The following is a 23,926-nucleotide window of genomic DNA, read 5'->3' as shown; positions in this document are numbered from 1 at the left end:
GTGCCATACAGTATGATAAATGGTGTGTTCATTGTGAAGATTCAGCTTTGTCTCCAAAAGAACTGCGTGGTAGTCACTCCTATTGATGCCAATGTGGTAAATAAATCTGCTGCAGGTAAATTAGTGGGGACAAGGTCAGTGGGTATAATGTCAAGGTCAAGTATCTTCTGGACTGACCAGCCTGGTCAGTGGGTTGTGGTGCTAAGCCACTTTAAGTAATTGATGTTGAAATCCCTCATCCAGAACACATTTGGTGTCCTTGCTACTTTCAGTGCCCTTTCAGGTTACGAACGGAAAAGCAACCAAAATTTCCTTGCTCATTATCCATTTGATCCTTTGTGGTGAAGGAAGAGGGGATTAAGTTTGGTTAGAATGTTTCCCTTTGCCTTTGCAGTTTGCTAACTCTTTGTGTAAAAGACTTAGAGATACTAAAGGCAACTAGCTCCATTGCATTGACTCCATCGTAAATTTAGGAGAGGAGATTGGAGAGGCATTGAGAAATGAAAAGGTGTCGTAACTGGACAGTTTCTGTGGATAAAAACCTCCAGAAGTTACTGAAAACATTTAAGGAAATAGTTCATTTTAGTTCTTCAGTAGAACAATATTCTCAAATCTGTGGCATAGGCTGATAATGCATATATTCCAGACTGAGTTTTAAGAACTCATTGACCCTGCTGTGGCTGGTTTTTCTGCTGTGAAATAAATCTCTTGAAATTAGTTTAGGATTGAGAATGAATGTAAATAAACATGATTTGAGCAAATTTTGAGACCCAGACGGCAGGTGGTAGCCATTGGCGAAACTTTTCCTCATTCTTCCCCACTACTCAAGATAGCAGTTGCATTGGTGGTGATGGTATTGGAGCAGTTTGAGGTGATGAATTAAAAGTGCATTGAAGGAGCTTTGTGTGCAATTAGTGAGTTGTAGCGTTAGTTTTTTAACTAATGCACAAGAGTATGTCTGCGATTCCAGTGGTGGATATACAAAAATGAGCTAAGGTTTGTGAAAAATTTTTTGTTGACTAGTTTAATCAATATCGGAAGGAACCCTCAGCATAGTACAACAGCTTTGCAGTTTATTTTTGTGAGTTTACTTGTAACTGTGATTAATATTTACTGCATTGAGGCACAAAAGGGAAAGATCCAGGATCCTTGCTCCTATTGTACAATAGTTGTTGGAAGATGAAAGGATTGAAATTGGCGATGTGCTCATCTGAATCTAAAAATTTGATATTGATTAGGTTTGTAATAAATGATAGCATGGGGTGAAATTTAAAAGTGCTATTTAAGTGCTGCTTGTTATCTATTTGCATTGGCTGTATATTGAGGTTGAAATTGGTAACAAACAGATCATTTTTAGAATCACCAATTTGCCAATAAACTGATTATTGATGCTGTTTGCAAGGACTATGCTGCTCCTTCCCTCATCATGACCTTAGTCCAAATGTGATCAAGTGTTGAATTTCAGGGGTGCGGATTCAGAGTGACTGCTGTTGATATCAAGGCAGCATTTGACTGGATGTGACAATGGTGCATCTGTAAAAACTGACTGATAGCATCAAGGGAAAAATACTCCAATGTCTGCAGTTATACCTCACACAAGCAAGATGTTTGTGATTTTACAACCACAACCATAACCATTCCAGCTCCAGGACATCATTGCAGGAGTTCCTCAGGCCACCTTTAACTGCGTCGTTGATGGTCTGTCATAAGGTCAGAAGTGGGTTGTTTGCTGACGATTGCATTGCTTTTAATTCCATTCACAACTCCTCAACAAGTGAAGCAGTCCATGGCTGCATGCAGTAAGACTTAGACAACAGTCAGCCTTGGCCTTGTAAGTGGCATGTAACATTTACATCTCAAATGTGCCAGACAATGGCCATCTCCAACAAGAGATTTGTTTGCCCTTGATATTCAGTGGCACTTCTGTTACCCTGTCCATCATCATCCTGAGGATAACCAATGACCAAAAACTCAACTAGGTAAGCTGCACTACATGAGTAGGTCAGGGACTGGGTATTCTCTGGTACATGATTAATCATCTAACGCTTATCCACTCTCTACAAGGCATGAGACAGGAGTGTGACACTTCTGAGGCAGTGTTCTGTCCAAAGCAACCTACTTGATTTGTATGCAGTTCGCCACTCTAAGCAATCATTCTCTACCTCAACACTGCAGTGTACAAAATGCACTGAAATTACTCATCTATGCTACTACGACAGCACCTGCAAAACCCACAACTTCTCCACCAAGAATGACAAGGCCTTCAGGTACAGAGACCATGGCCATCTGCACATTGCTCTCCACTTTGCACACCATCCTAACTTGGAAGTACATCTTCCCTCCTTTACCAGTGCTGGGTCTAAATTCTGGAGCATTGTATGCAACAACTCAACAGGAATGCCTTTACCAGAAGAGGCAAAGCAGTTCAAGGAGGCAGTTCAGCACTATCTTCAGGAAGGTATTTAGAGATGGGAGTAAATGCTGACCTTTCAGTGATGCCTAGATCTTGAACAATGAATACTTTTTTAAAAAAAAGCTTTACATGAAACTGTTGTTATAGGACGGTGATCTCATAGAGTCAGTGAGATCTGCTGCACAGAAGACCATTTGGCCAAAGACTATCTGGCCTTATCCCACTTGCCAATTCTTGGTATTTAGCCGTTTAAGCAGCAGGGTTAAGGCTAATCTGGGTACTTTCTAGATGTGATCATGTTTTTGCATCCATTGCCATTTCAGGCAGAGATTTTCAGATCCTTAGCATTCTTTGGTGAGGAAAATAAATTCCTTAACTTCCCTCTAATCCTTCCAACAAGTAACTTTTTGTCCCAATTTTATTGACATAGCTGCTAAGGGAAATTAGCCTTCATTCATGGGAATAAATAACCCAATCTAGAAATAGAAGCTTAATAAGAGAAACACTTCTAAGTTTGTAAAGCATAACAAGAAAAAAGAACATTTAGAGAAAATGAATTGAGTTCAATTGATTAGGTTTACACTGTAATTCTTGTTCATGTACTGTAGCTCTGATTGTCACCCTTTGCAGACCATTGCCATGTCCTTGAAAGGCACAAACCAGAGCCATTCAGAGTAATACTTGCAATCTTTACCTTAACTGGTACTTCTAGTGGGAGCAGTGTGAAAATTTGCTCCTGGAAATAATGTCTTGTTTTCATCAATTGCTGACCTTTAGCTTAACATACATCAAAAGATTTACATCTTGATCCAAACCTAATGGATTTTGTGTGTGTGTGTTGAAAGATCTAAGATTGAAATTGCTTTGCAATTACCAGCCATTTATTACCATGTACCATTCATGTGTAATTCTCTAGCTGATGTTGCACAGTGTATAATATTTAATTTTGGTAAATTGGCAAATTATATTGCACTTCTGTCCACCATCTGGAGTACTGTCACAAATTAATAAAGCTTTCTGTTTTTCCCTTGTTTAGCTTCAATCCCTCATCGATTGAACCTTTTTTATGTTGCCAATGATGTTATTCAGAATTGCAAAAGGAAAAATGCAATTATATTTCGAGATGCTTTTTCTGAGGTTCTAATTGAAGCAGGCACATTGGTGAGGTGAGTGAAGATTTTATCGGGTATTTTAGTGAAATGTAATTTAATATTCCTTGCCATTCATTTTCAATGAGTATGCTCCCTCTCTGCGTGATTTCCCTACTTCCTTTAGTTGTGGGATGTTTTTCTTATAATGTTTTTCCAGTTATCTCTATCTGTTGAAGGTGTTGACTTTGGCTGGAGTATAGCTTCAAAGGTTCTAATCAAACTCCAGTGTTTCATCCATGTTATCGTTATTCATGTAAGCCTAAGCGTTAGTGTTGACAATCTTTTTAACTGTTAGGGCCTCCCATGTGCTCATTTTCCACCATGAATAACTGGATATGTATCGGCCCAAGAAACGTAAATGATTTTATTTACTTTCTTTTATTATTCCTCTGCCTCCCTCCATAATACTGCCACTCGCATTAGACTCGGAGTCCACTTCTTCAGCATGTTCTGTCTATAGCATTAAACATGCTTTGTTTTGGGTGGTGGTCAGATTGAAAATCAGAATTACTTTTGAGGGCCTTTCATGTGACCATGGGAGTCCTGAACTTCCTGTGAGATCCTCACTGTTGTCACTTGGACTGTGCGCCTATGTTGGATACTTCATGAGGTCCAGCAATGGGATGCCAACTTCCTGCACTTCTCCAGTAGTTTTGCTGAGAAATATACTGGGTTATCCGGGCACGTTTCCGGTAATTCATATTTTTGAATTAATTATTGTTCACTGTTTTGTGGTAATATTGTGTATTCAGTTTTAATGTTTTTAAGTATTTATTTTAATAGTTTTTGAATATTTTTCATTGTTTTCGAATGTCAGAGACATTCACACACATTCACAGCTGTGAGAGCTGGTAAGCCCAGATGTACAACTTAACCAACAGTCACTGTTATGAGGGAGGGGCCTCTCATTATTGGTGGGAGGGATCTGTGTTGTGCAGGGCTTTGGCAATCAGGAATTGTGACTTTGTTCCTTGTATTTCCTGGTAGGGGAATGGTGAGCACACATGACAATCAAAGGTGGCCAGATAGAAATGTCCCACATGCTATATGTTATGCTCTGCCATCTGTTATATGTTATGCTCTGCCATCTGCAAATTGTACATTTTATAGTACTTCCAGTAACTTGCTGATACTAGTACAATAAAAAAAACTTCTGCCCACCCCCCCCCCCCCCCAGATGGCAAGAACAAGAGGATTCCACACATAATTCTGGAGGAAGGGGAGGGGTAAGAGTAGAAGTGCAGGAAATAGAATTAACATGATTAAGGGCCCTGTCAACCAAGGCAGAGCGAACCCTCAACTGACAGTAAAGGAAGACTTCATTAAAAAAAACACTGGTATGGAATATGGAAGGGAGTGGGGAAGGTAGCTGTTGGAGTCCCCAACCTGACTCCAATAGCTACCAGAAATGGAGAAAGAAAAAAACTGAAGAAAGGATTGTCTGAGGTGTGATAGTGAGGATTGTTGGAAGTAAACAATGAAATTTTTCAGTTCATTGAGAGCGAGAAACATGTTGATGTAGTCATCAATGAAGTAAGAGAGGTGAGGGACAGCACTCGTGGAACAGGAAAAAAGAATCTTTCAAACCGCTCCCCCCCCCCCCCCCCACAATAAAAGATAAGTGTAGCTGGGTCCATTACTATTTCAATGATACATGTTGTCATTGGAAGGAGACAATGATAGGAAAGATACCATGAACTAAACCACTTCTTTCTGTGCCATAATTTCTCTAATTCAAGAAAAGTGGCACTAGCCTGAATCCAGTGGCAGGGAAGTAGTAGAAATTAATTGAAATAGCTTTTTTTGTCCTAGATTGAACTGATAAATACATTGCCAGATTTTCATTCGGGATCTCTTTTTATAGGTTGTGGAACTGGATGAAACTTGATGTCACCTATCTTTTCATTGCTTATTGTGCTAAACTGTTCATGCCACAATCTTTGGTTGCTATACTTCTTTCAGTTGTATTATCATGCCTCATATGTCTTTGACAACCTACTTTTGTAAATAGGTAGCAAATTGGTTCCTGGTGTGGGTACGTCATTTTCACCGACAATCTTTGTCTTCTGATTCATAGCTATCTCTCTCCTATGTAATTGCAGTTCCTTTAATACACTGAGCCTTAAATTTTCTGACTTCTTTATGTAAGGCCTTTTTGAAAATCTGCTTTATTCACTGTGATTCCCTCAAAAAGTTCAATTAGTGGTCTACAAATCTGTTAATTGTTTCTGACAGTCTGTATACCATGAAATGTTCATTAATTCTTCTGTATGAAGATGGTTTCAGGAATAATTTAGTTATCATGTCCTACTACATAACCTTTCCCCGTGCTTGTTTGGAATATAACATTTGTCAGTCTGCACTTTTTGCTGAGTTAAGGCCTGGAAGTGAATTCTGTGTGGAAGTAGGAGGACCTGGATCTGAAGAATCATGTGGTCAAATCATAACTAATTCCAAGAATTTGTAGGAGTTACTGAAAGTTAAAACTACACAAACATGAGTAACTAACATCATTGAATCCTATTGCCTTTAAAAAGTCACCATATCAGCTTGACAAGTATCAGTACAAACATGGAATATTTGGGATATTTTAAATAATTTACATTGAAGCTGTTCATGTGAAGCGCTGTGAACTGTTTAATTTGTTTATTCTGTTTACGTAAGGATGTCTTACAGGCCCAAGCTGAGATTTCACATACATTGTTTGTTGAAACTTTGTCACTTTATAATTAAGTCTAAATGTGGCACTAGCTTTTATACATTTAAATATAACTTGAACTGGGGCACTTTGTCAGTACCAGTACCTTGTTTCTCCTGGTGATCTCTGTTCCTTTAGCTACCTGTCAAATTTGTGACACATCTGTCCTGTTGTAGTTGTCCTTGACTATGTACTATTGTACCAACAAAAATATGAAAATGACCCACTATAACTATAAGCTGCTTAGGAAATCTGGCCAAAGAGTTTGCAGTAACAAGCAGAAGTGAGCCTATCAGCACATTCAGATTTAATGGAAAAAGTTTGACAGTAATTTATGGAATACATACATGTGAAGGTATATATAGAAATTCAGTAGTGCTGTCAGAACTGTTGTTGGAACCTGCTTTAGTACAATCTTAAGAAATCCAAAAGCCAGTCAGAGCTTTGGGTATTTGCAAACTAATGCTATTGCATCAGAGGTCGGAAAATGTTGCACTTTCCATTCAGTATGACTGTTTTCATCTGCTTAGTAATTCTGGTCCTACAAAACTTTGTGTATGTGGCATGTTATCATTCAGATCAGTTTTTTCCAGTAAAAATTGTTTAATATTTCATCTTCTATCTTAATCCTGTCCATGGCTGAAGTTGCAAACATGGGCTTATTTTGTGCAGTGTTACTGATAACTGGACAAAACATTTGTACTGAAATGCACAGCAGGTTAGACAACGTCTGTAAAGAGAAGATGGATTAAATGATTTAGTGTACTGCTCATTGGAACTGAAGCCTAACAGATGAGAGGCAATTTTAGGAAGAGATGGGAGAGGGGGAAATGGGAATGAGGACAGAGCTGAACGGATGCACCAATTGCCTAAGTAGATTAGTTGAGTTCCATAAAGTATAATAGAAAGTAACTTGATATGAAAGGTCATCGAGAGACTCAGTTGGTGAATGTGACAAAAAGGGAACTACAAGTGAGAGCCTACAGTGTCTACAACCTTTCACCATTGTCGCACTCAGCACTGGATGAATCAATGACAAAACTCAAATAAACTTTACATCTTAATGAATCACCAAGTGTAAAAAGTTAAGTAAAATATTCTGTTGTGATTTTAAGCTAGTACTAACTCACAAATGGTTAATTTTTAGGGATCCTTCTATTCGCAAATCAGTGGACCGTATATTTACCATATGGGAGCAGAGGAGCGTCTACCCTGAGGAATTGATTGTAGACCTTCGTGCTGCTCTTGGTAAGGCAATTTGTGTAAAAAAAACTGCATATTGTTGGTTCTCAGAATGGTTAGACGATATTTGTCATTTTTAAGCAGGTAAACTTTACCTTAAGCATCAACACTCCTCAGTTATTGAAGTCTCTTCTGGAGGACCTCAGTTACCTTTGGTCCCTTTATTTAGTCTCTGTTCCATCTCTTTGTGTAATGATTTGTGTTTCAGACAAGATAACTCAGTGAGTGTGGAGGACATGAGTGACCAGCTTTGTGGGACAGCTCGCAGTTTATCAGTTTGTTAGAAGCTCTTCATTACTGTTCAACACCTTTGAACTGTTTATCTAGTTAGTTTATTAAATACATGCTTTTCCTGTATGGTGTCATATTCTGGAGGGAAAGTGGCTATAGGTACCTTGCCTTTCAGAATTCTAAAACATCACACTCCTTGGGATACAGCATTGTAAACTTTGAGCCTAGTCTAAATCAAATTTCTGTGGATGCCTTCGTTTGTTGGGGTTACTCATAGTTTGCAATTTGAAGTTTGTGTGCATACTCACAGATGTTGTTTACTTCACAGCACTTGCAAAGGAGATTATAGTGCAGATATCTCCTCAATGATAGCGATATTGCATTGTGACTCCTTACTCCCTAACCTTGTCTGCCTCCACTCCAGCTTCATCCATCTGGCATATTAATGCTCGTTATTCCTCCAGAGTAAAGTACTTGACCACATACTTAATGGGCTCTATCTATTACCTTCAATAGACTTCAGTTTATACCTTTGTATTCTTCAAAGTCAATAATCTGCATATATCTCTGGACTCTTATCACTCTCATCCTTTCCCCTCCCCACCATTCATGGCAGTATCTTTAGGTCCAAGATCACACTGTTTATAACTCTTCCCAACATGTCCTTTTAAAATCCTATTTAGAACCCACCTCTTATTTTGATCACTTGCGTAATTTCATCTAATTTCACTTCCATGTCTGTGTTTCACTTAGCCCGCATTAAACACTTTGGGAAATGATTTTCTATGTTAGAGCTACCAAATAAATAGCTGGGTATAAACAATATAAGAATCCTTCTGGTTTTTTTGTGATATTATTTTGTTTACTTCAGGATATAAGGTTGGATTGCACAGACAGCCTATTAATGTTCATTCTAACATTATTAATCTTAAAAGTAAAATCTTACAAAAGTAAAATTCCCTAGAATTGAACTGCCCAGCTAGGGAGCTGCAATTTGGGAAGTAGGAAGCTGCCAGTGAATGGTAGATAGAAAGGAATGAGGAGAGCTAATCATTGCAAGAAACTACAGAATTTCCAGCTAATCACAACAACCAGAGGTACTTGAAAATTAATCCAAAGACAATGAAACTACAGAGGCCAGAAATCCGATACTAAAAACCAAGTGCTAGAAATATTCATGTAGCATCTGTGGAGTGAAATATTAACTCTTTTTATCTCTTCATAGATGCCACTGTACATGAAAAAGATCTGGGTGAATCACTGATCCGGTATCAGTGGTGCTGTTTCTGTTCAGTATATTGTGCTACTGTTAGTTTTGCAGTTTAATCTATTTAATCCCCTTCCCTAACCTCCCCTTATATTCTTTTCAAATAACTATCTAGTCCTTTCCCAGATGCTTTTACAGTTTTAGCCTTGACAACCGCAAGGTTTTGATGTTTTAATAATGTGCCATGTGGAAAAAGTGCTCCTTCAAACTTGCATTTGTACTCTTCCAGCATAACTTCCCCGCTCTTGTTTTCAGTGCCCCGAATAGTGAGTGGCAGCATCCCATATGCCTTCTTAACAATGCTCTGCCCCAAGCTGCCATCTTCAAGGATCTTTGGATGCGCACCAAGGTCCTTCTGTTTTTCAATACCCCCAAGGAATAGTGTATGTCCTAGCCTCATTAGTAGTCTCAAAATGCATCACCTCACATTTATCTAGGTTAATTTACATCTGCCATTTCTCCGACACATTGCTATCACCCTGTAGGCTTGGATTACTCTCCACGATGTCAACAATTCCACCAATCTTCACATCTTCTGTGAACTTACTGATCATGCATCCTACACCTGCATTCAAATCATTCATGCCTATTACAAATAGCGAAGGTCCCAGTGCCGATCCCTGTGGAGCACCACAAGTCACAGCTATCCAATCACAAAAATAATTCTTTACTGTCACCCTTTGTCTCCAAGCCAATTTTGGATCCAGTTTGTCATCTTGCTCTATATCCTATGGGCTCTAACCTTTTGAGCCTGTCTCCCTCATGGGACCTTTCGAAAAACTTACTGAAGTCCTTATAAACCATGTCTACTTCCCTTGTCAATACATTTGTTGCTCCCTCAAAAATTTCTGTGAGATTGGTCAGACAAGATCTGCCCTTAACAAAGCCATTCTCGCTGCCTCTTAAATAGATTAAACCGCAAAACTAACTAGCACAATCTCTGCCTTTTCAAGTAATCATTAATCCTGTCCCTCAGATTTTTTTATGGCTTTCCTGCTTCTGATGTTAAGCTCAAAGGTTTGTAATGGCCAGGCTTTTCCTTGCTGCTCTGGAAAAGGGAGGTCACATTCGCCATCCCCCAGTCACCTGGTACCTCAGGTGGCCAGCAAAGATTTAAAAATCTCAGCCTGAGCCCCAGCAGTCTCTTCCCTTGCCTTCCATAGCAGCCTGGGGTAAATCACACCCAGCCCTGAGAATTTATCCACCATTAAGCTTGCTCGGATATTAAGTAACTCCTCTATTTATGGAGACTTGCACTAGAATTACATCTTCCACTTTGCTGAGTTCTCCAACTACAGAGTCTGTTTCCCTTGTGAACACTGATGAAAAGTGTTCATTTAGGACCTCACCTGTACCTTCTGCTTCCATGCAGAGATTGCTCCTATTGTCACTAATGAGTCCTATTCTTTTCCTGGTTATTCTTTTATCCCTCTTCATAACTTTTCCAAAACTTGTTTACTCTTGTAAGATCTGTGTGGAGGTGGTGTCCTCAAGACTTTGCTAATTGTGTTTCAAGTGACTATTTATCCAGTGCCAATTATCTGATCCTTGCAGTCTTCTATCTAGTCATAAAACAGAGACTTGTTCATAATGGGTACGGTTGCTTAGTAGTTGGGTTACTAAGCTGCCAAGCTAGTAGACAAGATGCTGACTTAAACTGGAACCCCAACATAGTATCTGGGGAGCTTAAGTTCAGTGAATTAAATAAACCTGGAATTAAAAAGCTGGTGTCACAATATGGTTGGATTTCAGGACATTTTAGGACATTAGAACCCATCTGGTTCATTAGTGTTCTTTAGGACAAGAAATGTGACATTCTTTTCCAGTTTGGCTGTAGATGTTTCCAGGTCCACCACCGTGGAGTCCATTAATTGTCCTTTGAAATGGCGTAGAAAGCCACTCATTCCAGGGACAGATAGGGAGAAATAATAAATATGGACCTGTCTGCCAGCATCATGTGAATGAATAATGAAAGTCTCTACCTTAGGTTGTGATGTAGAGTCAAGTTGTGTTGAGCCTTGTATGAAGTATACACTATGGGAAAGATAGTTGAGCTGAAATGCCTCTTTCTATGGAATAAAATTAAAGTAATTGTCAGTAACCATTTCTGATGGTAGGGCAATTTTGTGTCCCCTTTTCAGATAAATAAATATGCCTGCGATTAAATCAGAAAATGTCAAGAAAGAAAAATGTGGAACATTAGCTCAATCCACAGATGCTGCCCCATCTACTGAGTGTTCCCAGCATTTTCTATTTTTACTCCAGGCCACCAGTGTCTATAATATTTGCCTTTTGTTAAAATGTAACAGCCTGCTGTAGAGTAACAAGTGATAGATGCAGTCAAGTCAGTGGCACTGCTGTTAATGTGTGTGATGCCACAGGAATCGAGCAGCTTGCACACTATGAAAGTTTGGAGAAAACTGGATCAGACTTGTCCTTACTCTTGCTTTCCTGCTTTTTGGCTGAAGCTTTGACTTGTGGCTGTTGCTAAACTGGTGATTTGTTTGGTCAAGATTTGTACTGGACAATACAAAGAAAAGCATAGTACTCTTGCGCAGAGTCATAGAGCACTACAGCACAGAAACCGGCCCTTCGACCCATCTAGTCCATGCCTTGCCCCATCTACCTGCACCTATATGGAGAACCATAGCCCTCCATACCTCTCTCATCCATGCACCTATTCAAACTTCTCTTAAATGTTACAATAGAACCTGCATTTACTACTACTGCTGGCAGCTCATTCCACACTCGCACCACCCTCTGAGTGAAGAAGTTCCCCTCAGATTCCCCTTAAATATTTCACCTTTCACTCTAAACTTATGACCTCTAGTTCTAGTCTCACCCAACCTGAGGGGAAAATACCTGCATGTATTCACCCGATCGATACCCCTCACAATGCCCTAGTCATCAAACTTATTACTACCAACAGAGAATAGCTATTGACAATGCAGATGTGCAGAATGATGCTGTCTTTACCTGCTTAATTGCATGCTCTGGACATTTTTTTAGGTGATATACAGGTATTTCTGATATACTGTGATAGTTATGTTTCAAAGAAATGTCACTTTATAGAAAGTCACGTTATAGCAGAGCAGGCTGTAGTTTTCTTCAAAGCACAGATTTAAACAGGTTTTCTTGATCAAGTTGTAGCCAATGCTTTATGGGTATGGCAGGTTATGTCAGAACTACCTGTACCTTGATGCCTCGTGCATTTCTTTGTTTTACTCATAAATAAGTGCTGAGGTGTGTTATTTAAAGTATCAAACAAACAAAAATGCATCAGAGCAAATCTATTAATGCCAAAGGCTACTCAGTCAAGCAGAGAATGTTTTTATGTGTGGTTAGTCGGGCATTCAGATTGACAGAATGTAGGGTCTCCCTTGGGCACAAACCAAGCACCCACAACACAAGAAAAGTAACTGCTGTTCTTTGGCCAACATATTGCAAGATTATATACATGATTTATGCTGTCTTCTTGTTGAAAGGTTGAGGAAACACAATGTGGATACCAGAATTATGATCCACCCAAAAACATATGATTTTAAAACAAAAACAAATGGAATTTGTTGAGCATTTATATTGTGATGGTGACTGATGTCTAATCTGATAAGTGTTAACTTTGATGAAAATTCACGTCGTATAGCAGGTTTCCAATAGCGCATTTCTGTAATTTACAAAATCCTCAGGTCTGTCCATCATACAATCATCTATGAATTTTAATCACCTCCTAATTGCAGGTGTGAAACTTACATTGAACCAGCAGCCGCAGGTTATAAACCGGGGTTACTTCAGCCACTTTTGAGTTATGCTCAATATGCTGATTCTGGCAAGTGAATTGTTCCACTAACTTCAGTAGCTCACCCAGTACCTACCCAGGTCATTCTTCTGGTCTAACCTTGATCAAGGCTGTTGACCTATGAAGCATGTAGCAGCTCTTGTGTGTGCAGTTTCACAATCAAGATCAATTTTTTTCTTCCTTCTCCTCCTCATGTAAAACTTTGCAGCATAACTGTTGTTTTCATTGAGTGTGTGTATCAGCCCAGAGCAGGATTGGACTTCTGGGGGCATAGTTTCTGCTGGATGAGCATCATGTTTGTGCCTTGTCTTAAACAATATATTTTGTGAAATTTTTGTAAGTGGAAATATAGCAGTTTCAGTGCTTAGAAAAGCAGAAGGGATTCAGCAGGACATATTTATGGGATTATTTACGTCGTACCATTGATTGGTGACCCATTAATACGCATTCTTAAATCATAGTCTGAGAGGGAAGTGGGCTCATGTCTACAGCATATCGATCTGTCACTGGATGTGCCAGGCAAAAACAAAGAACTCCCTCTCAAGCAGGGAAAACTGCAGAACAATCTGTTGAGTCTTTGCATATTATCAGGGGAATGATTTGCATTTAAAATGCTTGGAGGTGACTGATAAGAGTTTGAGATTTCGGGGGGTGGGGGAGGTGTTTGGGGAGATGTCTATTTCTGTCAGTTACCACTAGTGAAGACCATTAACTGGGGCCAGATGTTTTAAAATAAAATGTTTTTAATAGTTACCACTTCCCTTAAGTGCAAATGCAAACAAAAATATTAGAGTGCAGTCTGGAGTGATTGTTGCAAGAAGACTTCAGACTAAGCAACAGAAAATTCACTATTTTTCACTTGTTTCCATTCATTTTAGTGGGACGAAAGACACCTGACTTTACAAAAGTGAAAACAGGTATGGATAAAATTTCTGGCAGGAGGAAAGATGTATTCAGAATTTGATTATTTAATAAAACGTTGAATATTTGGTGACATTCAATCTACTTTTGCTGTTCCAGTTTACTCATGAGGCTGACAAACAAGTTCCATTTCAGACCTTGTAGGTTATTATGGACCTTGTTCTTCCAACACAAGGCTGTTTAGTCTGACATTGAAATGTCTATAATGATATTTAATGAATTAAACCTTAAGCTATAGATGATTAGTTGATGATCCAGCTCTGAGCTGTGTCACTTTTGCCTATCTAATGTAATGGTTATCTTTGTCGAGAAACCTCTGCTGGTTCTGACTCCCGTTGCCCTAAAGCCCAATAGATATCTTAACCTCAAGAAAGCACTTCAGTTTTTGCAGTTTTTTTCCTGACTGGTTTACCCCAAGACAAATCAATAGAAATAATATAGAATTGTCTGCTTCATCTCTCTCCTTGCTGTTGTTTGTATTCAGCTTACACCCACTCCCAAAAACTGACAGTTTATAGATCCCCTTCCAACTGGCCATCTTTGAGAATTGGGATTGGGGAACTGGGTGGTGGGGTGTTCGGGATAGGGTAGAAGACGGTGACCTTGACTATACTGTCAGGATCAGTTTTCATTGAGACAACTCCAGAGGTTGCTGCTTGTTTGTTGGAAGCATGGTTTGGGCCAGTTTTCTTCTTCCATCACAATCCAGTGGGGCCAATTACAGGACACCTATTGCCCCACTCACTTTGGCCCAGGAGACTGCATCTAAGAGCTTCTGCAAAGACTTGGCTTCAGTAGTTATTGTTCAGATAACATTCAAACCACAGGAACTGGGCTGTTGTAGTCAAGGAAAATCACATCTGAGCCCTGAGACTAAACCGCTCAATTCTCTTTTCATTCTTCATTGTTGAGTTCTGTGATCATTTGCTCTGCGTTTTGATTGTTAGTGATTTTCACTGAAGATTCCTCTGAGATAAACACTGGCTGTATATTTTAGATGCTCATTGGTACGAATTAGTGAAATCTCAGTAACGGCAATGTATACCTCTGTTCCAGTGGCGCTGCTGTATGCACAGCTGATTTCACCTTTCTTTTTTGTCCCCCACAGTGAGCAATAAAACCAGAGTTGTTGTGAAATCCAAGATTCTAGCTGAATTCAGGGTGAGTGTTTGTATTTTATTCCATGATGGAGGGTCTCGACCTGAAATGTTGACAATTCCTTTCCCAACACAGATGCTGTTTGAGCAGCTGACTTCCTCCAGTAGATTGTTTGTTGCTCTGGATTCCAGCATCTGCAGTCTCTTGTGTTTGTATTTTATTTTTCTACTTCCGATCTCTCCAGTTGCTGAGATTTGGATTCTATAGGTATACTTGTCATGTGGTGAGGTTATTCTGAGGTGCTGTTCCAAGTGTGAATGCCTAGATTGTCACTTCTGGCGTCCCCTACACGCAACAACACACTGCATTTATTTAGTGCCTTTTAATGTTCATAATGTGAATGTAATCATCCATCTGACCATGTCATTTTATAATGACTAGTAAAGGGATTTATTTAAATGTTAGTCTTTGTCTACATAGCCACTGAAGAAAGATTTGATAATAATAATCCTCACCTTGACATGAGCGCAAAAGTCAGAATTTTTTTTCTAAAAAGAAATCAAACTACATATAAGTTTGATTTCTTTTTAGAAAAAAAATAAGATTTAACATTTTAACTTCCCTCATGGATGTTGTATCTCTCCAAGAGAGATTGGAGTAAAACATCCTTTATGACCCCACCCTGCTCGTGGATGAAAAAAGATCTCACCAGGTATTTATCAGTGAAGCCTGATTCTGCCAGTAGTTCATTTTCCACACATGAGCGACCTTCTCACGGATGTAAACTTTGACTGATTCTCCTTTTAGCTCTGTGACACTGAGGCAAGTTATTGAATCCTGCGATTTGTTCCTCCTTGAGTTTGGTAGACAGTCTAAGGAGAGCGTGGTTTGCATCGTGCTATGTATTTAACCCTCTGACTTGTAAGATTGGATCTTGGCTGGTAACTGTTCACTAGTTACATTAATGACCTGGAGGAAGGACCAGTATGTTATGTTTCCAAATTTACCGATGATATGAAAATAGGTGGAAGGGAATATTGTGACAAGTATACTGTCGTTCTAAATGGGATGTAGATAAGAGTGGCAACAGGCTGGAAAATGGAGTTTAGTGTGAGGAAATGTGAGGTCATGCACTGCGGTAAGAAAAATCAAAAGGCAGGTTATTATCTAAGTAGAGAAACTGCAAGTGAGCGAAGTACAGAAGAATCTAGGTGTTCTAGTGAATGAATTACAAAAAAGCTATCAGGCAGGTTCAACAAGTAGTTAAGAAGGCAAACGGCATTTTGTCCTTTATTGCAAAGTGGTTGGAGTTTAAAAATAGGGAAGTTTTGTTGCAATTGTACAGGGAGTTGGTGAGGTCTCACCTGGTTCCCTTACGTAAAATTATACTGTAACATTGAAGGCAATACAAAGGAGATTCACCAGTTTATTTCCTGGAATGACAGGGTTGTTCTACCAAGAGAAACTAAATAGTTTAGGCATGTTTTCCTGTTCAGGAGAAGGTGACCTTATTCAAGCATATTAGATCTTACAGGAGGTTGACAGGGTAGAAGTTGGGATGTTTTCACTAGTGGTAGTCTTGAACAAGGCGGCATAACTACAACATGTGGTCTGTCATTTAGATCTGATTTATGTAAACATTTATTCTTTCAGAGGGTGGTGAATCTCTGGAATTTGCCATCCCAGCAAGTGATAGAAGCTGGATCATTAGTATTAGTTAAAGTGGAGGTGGATAAATAGTTGATAGATCAAGGAATAACGGGGTGTGGAGAAATGGCAGGTCTGAAAGGCTGGATGGTTCACTCTTAATCCTAATCCTATTTTCTTGTGTATCTATTATGTGGTGAGGCCATAATAGAAAAACCTGATTAATGATCCTTGGGAAGTTCTAAATCTCTTTACGTCTAATTTGGAATTTAAGGAATGTAATCATTGTAACAGGAAACTTGCAATGAACAGGAAAGCTGTTTAATCTACTCTCTAATGAAGGATTTTATTCGCAATCTGCATGCAGCAAGATTCCATAAAGAGCCAGGACACAACAATCAAATAATCTCCATTTCATGGTGTTGTTGAGTACTGGGGAGTACTCCAGGCTCTTCAAAAGTTATCTCTGAGATCTTCCGCATTCACCCAAGAGAGCAGGCAAGGCATTGCCTAAAATTGGCACCGCTTTTGGTGCAGTGCTCCCCTGGTGTGCCACTGAGTGTGTTGTGAGCCATTTTCCTGGTGTGAGCCTCGAACTCATGAGCTAATGAGTCAAAATGCAAGAGTGCTTCCACTGAGCCACATCTTACAGATTGAGACAAAATAAGTTTGATCCTTCACTCAGTTTAAGCTTTGAGCTTGAGAATTCTTAGCATGTATTTCATTGCCCTGCCATATTTATAGTGTGGGTGTTAGAGCCTTACCTGGCTTGTGAATGACCCTCGGATGGGTGCTGTGGAACATTGGGAGTTTAATCAGAATTTCATAGAAGTTGACTCTGTGCTTGTCTTCCATCGCAGCCTCCAGCGCTGATTGATCAGCTGGGGTCATATAAACAAGCTGAGGATGAGCGAGAATTCAAAGAGAAACAGCTTGGGACTCTCCGCGTGGATGTCTGTAGCACAGAGACTTTGAAGAGATTGAAAGGTAAAGCACTGAATTGTATGTAAAGTGTGTGTGTAATCTTTTGAATACCTCCAGAACACTTGTTGTGGAGAAGGATTTGAACCAATTTGTATTTTGCATTGGTCCTTTTTAGATGAACCTGATTTTGCCTATAAATACCACTATCTCCGCACTGTTTTCCCACCACTGCGGAGATCCCAATCGTGCTATTCCTACTGTGCTCTGCAGCTGATCTCTGCAGGAGGTCCAGCAGTGGAGCTGAAACTTTGGAGATTCGCCCATGTTTTCTCCGGGAGATCTGTTCTCAGATCCTGTGGTGGGTTTGACTTGGCCCAGAATTCTCAGCTCATTCATTTGAATGCTGATTGTGAGGCTGTGCCATGAATAGGTAAGTATATTAAAAAAAAACTCTTAAATTGCTTATTTGATTTTTGTAGTTTTTAAATGTCCCTGAATATCAGGGATATCAGAAGCATTGATAAAACTTTAACATAAGGTAAAGCTGGGAATGGGGCTTTGCTCTAAGGTTTACAGACGTGTTTTAAGGCAGTAAAAAAAAGATGCTGGAGGAACTCAGCAGATCAGGTAGCATCTGTGGAGGGAAATGGACAGTCGACATTAAGGCAAAGTCAAAGTCGAGTTTATTGTCATATGCACGAGTGCATGTGTAATGTGATGCTGCTGAAGTACTTGCAGCAGCATCACAGGCACATGGCATATAAGCAGCATTCACAAGAAAAGTATAAATTAAACATAAATTATAAAGAATTTTCACAAGAAAAGAAAAACATAATTAGAACAAAAACAAATCAAAGTCTATTTTAGTGCAAAGTGATCAGGCTGGTCATAGTTTTGCTAAACTAGTGGTGATTAGGGTTTTGCCGGTTATTTCAAGAATCGAACAGTTGAAGGAAGTAGCTGTTCTTGAAAATGTGCTGGTTGTGGTGGAATTGCTGCTCAGAACCTTGCTGTTCGAATCTGGGATGGTCTTGACCTTGTGTATCTGTGGATAAGCACAGGCTGTGGAAAGTGTGAGCCACAACTACAAGCCCAATTTTGGAAAATCTGGGCCCTAGGTTAGGATTTGTTTGTTTATTCTCTGAGATATGGTGCCCCCAAGTGAGTGCAACCTGCAATTACAGTGCTGCAGAGGGACACTTAAAGAAAGAACCCACAGTTAAAAAGCATTGCTTCTGGACTTCTCTGCCAACAGACTGCTTTAAAGGTGAAATCATTAACGATGGTCAGAAGCTTGGGCAAAAGTTGAAATACACATGACCAAAATTGAGTGTGGATTAATGGTGAGAAATGTGGACAATCGGATCTAATTTAAATAGTTATACAGTGCTGCTTGACATGTAGAAACTTTGAATTTCATTTTATTTTTCAATCACTCAATAAGATTTATTCTGTTGTGGTAGGAAAGAGTCATTTGTCCATCTTATTGATCTCTGAACCTTCAACTTGGTCTCCCCAGTGATTCAAGAATGAATATCTCTCCGTCTCCCTTCTTGATACATTTATCTGGTCCTTTGTATAGCCAGCCATAACTTTATATTGAACAATCGCAAGTAACTTGTACAGGCCACAGTGCTTGCTCAATGGAGTATTTAATTCTCATTTTTCAGATCGTGCTGGGGGGAAGCGATTTTCTAAAGATTTTGAGGAATCCAGTTCCAAATTGGAAGATTTCTGTGCAGAGCTTGAGAGGGAAGTGAAGAAAACCCCACCCCTAATTGAAGCTCTCGAAAACGCAGAAATATTCTATGAGGCTCAGTATAAGGAGGTGAAGATTGTAGCAAACGTAAGTCTTTGTTAGATTCTTGGTGAGAACACATGCCACATTTGTATGGGATTTCCCACAAATGTGTATCCTGTAGCAAGGTCATTTACTGTGCAGTTTGTTGTCTTGTTAACTTGTTCCATATGTATTATCCTTTTTGCAAAACTTAGCTCAGCCATGTTCCAGAGTTTCTTAATTTTATATCATTCGGAAGTGTGCGTCCACCTTCCATTTCCTTCATAATATTGAAAATCTAAATTAACCCATCTCAGCTTCTTGGATTTCAAAGTATAAAAACTTGAATATATCAAGCATTGACCAGGTACATTTGAATTTCCAGATGTGTGTCAGTGTTACCCTACCATTGGTAAATATTGTAGAGTGTTCAAGCCATTTACTGTGCTTCCTATTCTCCATAATTGTGCCTGTTGGTAGCTTCCACTCAGGAAGCTTTGTTTCATCACTTAGCTCAGAAGATAAGCAGAATCCCCTGTAGGTTTACAGGAACACAAGACTTGCTTCTTCAAGTACCTAATGACCACTGACATCTAGAAGGACAGGCAGCAGGTGAATGGAAAGGCCACGAGCTACATGTTCCCATCCACTTGCTGCTTCATTGTCCTGTACTCCTCCATCTTAATCATTGAACCCTTTCACCTCCAGTACTTTGTTATTGCAAAGTATACGACATACCACTCCATGGTAGCAGTTCACTAAAGTTCCTTCGATAGCCTCTCCCAAACCCATGAACTGTTCCACCAAGGGCAGCATGCATGGAACTATCACACTGGTGGTCAGGATTTCCTGAATGTCATATAAAGCAGTCTGTTGATAATAGCGATTGAGTGGCGTGCTTGATGATTATAGTATAGGGAATGCTTCCTGCCAGTTAAGTGTAGGGAATGCTCAATAAACTTTGTCCAATTTTCTCCCCACCTTTTGCTGTATAATTCAGTACTGCAGAGCTGTCACTGAGTATAGCAGCTTATCAAATGCTATTTGGTTTGTTGGTGTTATTGGAGGTTGTCTTATATTCCAATTTTTACATAAGCCAAGAGATGTTGCCAATGTGAAGATGGTACACGCTTTGTTGTACATTGATGGTCCTTCTAACCAAACTTAGATTGAGAAAACTAGCCACTGTGATTATTGCTGTTTGCATGTGACCACCTGAGTAACCTTGATCTGTTACTTCTGTTGGCTGCTCTTGTTTATTTTTCTTCCTATCACGGCAAAGCTACAAGCTTCCTTATCACTTCTGATCCAACTTTCTTAGTTTCTTATGGAATAAATGGCCAGTGGGACAAGCATTGTTGCCTATTTGTTTCATTGTTTGCCTCTGTTGCTATTGATTATTTTCTTACAGGCGTATAAGACGTTTGCCAACAGAGTCAATAACTTGAAGAAGAAGTTGGATCAGCTGAAAACAACCCTTCCGGATCCAGACGAGTCTCCCATTCCTTCTCCGAGCATAGACGCTCCATCACCAACTGGCTCTGAGTCCCCCGTTCGCCCTGCAGAGGAGGTTGTTCCAGAGCTGCCAAAGAAGGTGGAAGGGAGCCCTGGGCCGCCAACGCCTGAAGCTTCAGGTGATAACTGTGACGTTGAGGACATGGAGCTTTCAGACGATGAAGCCGCAGGAGCAACAAACATAATAGGTACCAGGCTTAGCAATAGTTATTATCTCTGGTCAGAGGCACAGAGCAGGCCTTTCAGTCTACCTAGTTAACGGTGGTGTTTATCCTCCACACACCTCTTCCAATATACCTTTAAATTCTCTTCTGTTGTTTCCTTGTGTCAAATCTATTTGCCTTAACCACTCCCTCATGGTATCAAGTTCCACTCTCTAAATCTAGAAATATTTCCTTATTTCTTTGTTGAATTCGTTGGCAACTACCTTGCACTAATGGGCCTATTGTAAAAGCTACCCATCACTGGACATGTTGTCTCCCTATCCACCCCGTACAGTCCATTCCTAATTTTACAAGGTAATCTTTCCACCTCTTTTTTGCAGAATCCTCACCTTCTCACTCTTTTTCGGTCGCCGTAATCTCTGAGGTTAAAAGCAGAATGTGCTGGAATACTCAGGAGATCAGGCTGCATCTATGAGAAAGAACAAAGTTAACCTTCCAGACCAAATTACCTTTTGTGTGTTCTGGTGACATCCGTGTATATATTTTCTTTAATACTTCCTCTAGTACTAGTACGGATATAAATAATATTTAAGCTGTGCACAACACTCTTTGCAGCCTGGTCAGGGCTCCTGTATATAACAGCAATATTATTGACTTTTGTATCCCTGAAATTCAGTTGCGTGTACTTTGTTTTCATCTTTGTTTGGTACTTCTTTTAATGATCTGCTCATCTGTGCCCTTATTATCTTAGTTTTATTGGATAGTTTTAATGTAGGATTTTTTTTTATGTTTCACTTAATATAAAGCTTTAATTTTCAATTCAAAGTGTGCTCTTTATTAGTTACATTGACTGTTTTAGAATCTTTGTTTCTCTGGCAGATTGATCTGAGTTCAGTTACCCAGATTGATACTATCTGACCCCTCAACCTGATGGCCTGGTTTCACAAACTGATCGAGGCACTAGCATGTTTGATAATTGGAACTGGCATCAGGCCCAAGTCTTTTCTTGCCTGACATCCACAGAATTCTGGAAGAACTCAGCAGGTTCCACAAAACTCTACTTGCCAGGAAGAGTCACTTGGCAGACATAGTAATGCTGAAATATACCAGCATACAGAAGTCATATGGTGCCCTTTGACCCCAGCTGGGTCTGTTAAAGTGGTACAGAGCAAGAATTTAACTCTAAAGTTTCTGCAGTGTCTGTGGCTGAAATCAAACCACAGGTGCATTTACCTTCAAACCATAGTGAAATCCAGTGTAATACGTTTTCTCACGAACAGCCCAGCTCACTGGTCAACAGTCAGAAATGATGCTAGACCTCTCCTTATCACCTGGAACAGGTCTAATGAGTAGACTCACTGCAAGTGTGATGGAATAGGAGGAATGCTACAGTTGACAACATGGAGCAGTGAGATGGAAAGAGCATGATTCTTTCTCATTCCTATTGGAAATGAGAATGTTTACACTTGGCAAGGATGGAATTGGGTCTAACTGCACAATCATATGACAACTTAATGCTTATATATCTAAGCACAAGAAGGACATTAAACCTCAAAGAACAAGATGGAAGGATATTTGCAGATAAATCAATTGTGGCCAGTCATAAAATATCCCAATTTGAACCTTTTTCTTCTAATTGTTGCTCTTCAGCAGTGGAAAGAGAGGAGAAGAAAGAGGAATCCAGTCCAAACACAACAGCAGCATGTGCGAGCCCACAGCCAGAAAAAGCATCCACCCAAGCAGAGAGCACACAAGCAAAGAGTAGCTCCATAACACCACCCCTGGGCCTCCCAAACCTGGCAAATATCGACTTGGGCAAGATTAGTTCTATCCTTAGCAGTCTGACAACAGCCATGAAGAACACAGGTGAGACACAGAGGCTTTGCCAGACATCACCTCAAAAGGGATTATTTAGGAGTTGTTCATGGGGGCGGGTTGCACATTTCAATATTTTCTTCTTTTGCAAAGAGGTTTTGATAATTAATTGGCTAACTTGCAAGTCAGTTTAATTTGAAAAGCATGTTAGCCGGGTTCATTTATTTACAGCTTACCTGCAAATGAAGTTTGTCCTTTAAGAACCATTCTGGGGCTTAAGCACATGATTTAAGCTGACAATTCACTGCAGCAGTGGGTGGTACATTGTCATCACTTGTGTGCTTTGAATCAAATTGCACTCACAACAGGATTTTCATAGGTGGCTGCTGAAGATATTATGGTATTACCTGAAGAAAAGTCAGGTGATCTTGTGCTGTCTTTGTCGTTCTATCTTTAATCAACATAGCAAAAAAACTGAGTAATAAGTTACTTGTCTCATTGTTGTTCATGGGATCATACTCTGTGCAAAATGGCAGTCCTTTGAATTTGAAGAAACTTTTTGAGATGACATGTAGTGCCTTATAAATATCAGTCTACTTATGTTGCCTTTGATTGTTGGGAGTTCAGAAGAGAAATCCATTGTTACTCTGAGGCAGTAAATTCATTTGTCGGTCTTTGAGAAAAGGCAGTAGTTATTGCCAAGCTGTTGGTCTTTGTGGGAGGACACCAGAAGACTAATATGAGAAATTATCACACTCTTGTGCTGTCCTTGGTGGTTTCAGCTGAGTCATGTTATGGGACATGGGAGAGGGAGCTAATTGGTCTGTACTTAACTTGAGAAAACTAAATAATGCCATTGAGTGCTTGCATTAGATTTTGAAATTTTCCCTAAACATCTTTATTATATTTAAAGTTTGACTGCTATTTGCAAAAACAGACTTATCTCTGTGTATTGTGTCTTTTTATCTGCAACATGTGGGTTGATGTAGCTCGGGTATAACATATAATCCTGAATTATAAAAAGTTACTCCTGGGAGATCACGTGGGACAACCAGTTTGATGATTTTGTTACTAAAGAAATGTCGGAACAAACCATGCTGCAAGCAGGTTAAAGGTATTGTTGATTATATACTTCATATCATTATAAGAAAAACAGATGTGGTACAATTTAGTGCAAAATACAGTTATTCTAATACAAACTGTATTGACTTCTTTAAAAAGTACCTTAATTCTTGCATTGCTGCTTTTCGTAACAAGTGTTGAT

The 23,926-nt window shown here is 39.5% G+C and overlaps 1 protein-coding gene across 1 annotated transcript in view; it reads left to right on the top strand.

The window, feature by feature from the left end:
- LOC127587415 (regulation of nuclear pre-mRNA domain-containing protein 2-like) overlaps window positions 1-23,926 on the top strand; it is a 59,604-nt gene that overhangs the window by 25,985 nt on the left and 9,693 nt on the right. Inside the window, exons 3-10 of the mRNA XM_052045712.1 lie at window positions 3,450-3,579; window positions 7,410-7,510; window positions 13,677-13,715; window positions 14,828-14,880; window positions 17,325-17,451; window positions 19,059-19,234; window positions 20,580-20,871; window positions 22,498-22,713. Of these exons, the coding sequence (XP_051901672.1) occupies window positions 3,450-3,579; window positions 7,410-7,510; window positions 13,677-13,715; window positions 14,828-14,880; window positions 17,325-17,451; window positions 19,059-19,234; window positions 20,580-20,871; window positions 22,498-22,713 (1,134 nt within the window). The remainder of the gene's footprint in view (window positions 1-3,449; window positions 3,580-7,409; window positions 7,511-13,676; window positions 13,716-14,827; window positions 14,881-17,324; window positions 17,452-19,058; window positions 19,235-20,579; window positions 20,872-22,497; window positions 22,714-23,926) is intronic.

This window comes from Pristis pectinata, chromosome 40 (assembly GCF_009764475.1).
Source record: "Pristis pectinata isolate sPriPec2 chromosome 40, sPriPec2.1.pri, whole genome shotgun sequence".
NCBI lineage: Eukaryota > Metazoa > Chordata > Chondrichthyes > Rhinopristiformes > Pristidae > Pristis > Pristis pectinata.
This window is presented reverse-complemented; position numbering and strand designations above follow the sequence as displayed.